The sequence below is a fragment of the Seriola lalandi genome, unplaced genomic scaffold (genome assembly GCF_002814215.2).
Source record: "Seriola lalandi dorsalis isolate HSWRI2012SDOR001 ecotype SW California unplaced genomic scaffold, Sedor1 jcf7180002054614, whole genome shotgun sequence".
Classification (NCBI taxonomy): Eukaryota; Metazoa; Chordata; class Actinopteri; order Carangiformes; family Carangidae; genus Seriola; species Seriola lalandi.
Genome location: NW_019525167.1, coordinates 294,515 through 296,184, shown reverse-complemented (window position 1 = coordinate 296,184; position 1,670 = coordinate 294,515). Strand labels below are relative to the sequence as shown.

The following is a 1,670-nucleotide window of genomic DNA, read 5'->3' as shown; positions in this document are numbered from 1 at the left end:
TCCTCCACCTCCCCCACCCGGCCCTCCTCCCCCTCCAGAGCTGGACAGCGGAGGCGGAGACTCGCCTCATTCGCCGAGCCCAGGCGGGAAGTCGGCGCTGCTGGAGCAGATCAGGGGAGGGACCCAGCTGAAGAAGGTGGAGCAGAACAACCGAGCGCCGGCCTCCAGCACCGGCCGAGACGCTCTGCTGGACCAGATCCGACAGGGGATCCAGCTCAAGACCGTAAGACTGGATCTGATTCAACAGATCAATATATATGCTCAATATATATTTCAATTCTAATCAGAAAATCAATAAATAAAAAGAAAACAGATGAGGAAGCTTCAAAATGCTTCAATTTTACCTGCGCATGAAAACCTGTGATTTCCATGACAACAGAATCACGTGTTTGTAACTAACTGACCTGGATTTGCGTCTCGTTTGTCTCCAGGTGCCGGATCACCCGGAGTCCGGCCCCCCGACGCCGGCCCCCACCGCGGGCATCGTCGGCGCTCTCATGGAAGTGATGCAGAAGAGGAGCAAAGCCATCCATTCCTCAGGTGAGTCCGCCGACGGGCTGTTAGTGTCGTCGTTCAGGGTTCTTACCTGAGCTGAGGCCGTTTCCGGGGAAATAAAGGAAGTGTGACGTTTTTGGAAACGTGCCGACTCGTTTTCCAGCTGTGGGGTTGATGAGAAGATCAATACCAGATACTCACATCTGTTTGTGTGTAAAAAGTCGTCTCTCAGAGGGTCGTGTATTGGGCTGTTTCTTGGTGGGGACTAGACAGAAACCCCAGTTAATAGACCGATCCTTAACTCCGTTTCAAACACCTGTATGTCAGGTTTTTATCTCGTTGGTTTGAGACATATTTAAGATATAATGTGTTAATTGGTGAACTTTAGGGATGATGTACCTGTAAACGGAGCCAGGCTAGCTGTTTCCCCTTGTTTCCAGTCTTTGTGCTAAGCTAAGTTAGCGGGCTGCTGGCTGTAACTACATATTTACAGTACACACGTGTGGTGCCGCAATCGCCAATTATTGGCCAAATAAATATATAATAATGTAAATATATAATAATAGTAATTTTTTAAATATTTTTTAGGTATGATGGAATTTAAATGGTTTTGTACCTTGTTTTCAGTTTTATTTTAAGAATCTAATAAACACATTATCTTTTGTTTTGTATTGCGATCACCCATTTATTACATCATGTCATATCAGCCAGTTAAATGGCTCGTTTTTCCCGCTCTTAGAGGTCCAGCCCGGTTTTCTCCACAGGAAAGAAAGGCAGAACTCTAAAGTTTTTACTCTCTGGATTTTCACTCTTTAAATGATTGTTTCGTTGTTTGTCTTTCCCCAGACGAAGACGAGGATGATGACGAAGACGAGGACTTTGAGGACGACGACGAGTGGGACGACTAGCGACGACTCTCCTGTCCTCAACCCAGGTCCCCCACCCCCCACCCTCACCCCTCCTGCACCTATCTCTGACACTAAAATATCTTCTAAAAATCTTCCAGAATCTGACTAAAATTGAAATGTAAATGTTGTATGAATTTGCTGTATATTTATTTTTCTTTATTTTCTTTTTTTTTGTTTTTGCTCTTTGGTTTTTTTATGATTATGATCATTAATCTGTGCAATACCTCATCCGTTAAATCTGCACCCTCGTCATCAGAGACACCCCAC

At 45.1% G+C, this 1,670-nt stretch overlaps 1 protein-coding gene across 1 annotated transcript in view; it reads left to right on the top strand.

Moving 5' to 3' along the window:
- The window catches only part of wasla (WASP like actin nucleation promoting factor a), a 23,384-nt gene extending 21,847 nt beyond the window's left edge, over nucleotides 1-1,537 (top strand). Inside the window, 3 exon segments of the mRNA XM_087177615.1 lie at nucleotides 2-223; nucleotides 432-540; nucleotides 1,342-1,537. Of these exon segments, the coding sequence (XP_087033741.1) occupies nucleotides 2-223; nucleotides 432-540; nucleotides 1,342-1,403 (393 nt within the window). The 3' untranslated portion in view covers nucleotides 1,404-1,537.
- The last annotated feature ends 133 nt before the right edge of the window (nucleotides 1,538-1,670 follow it).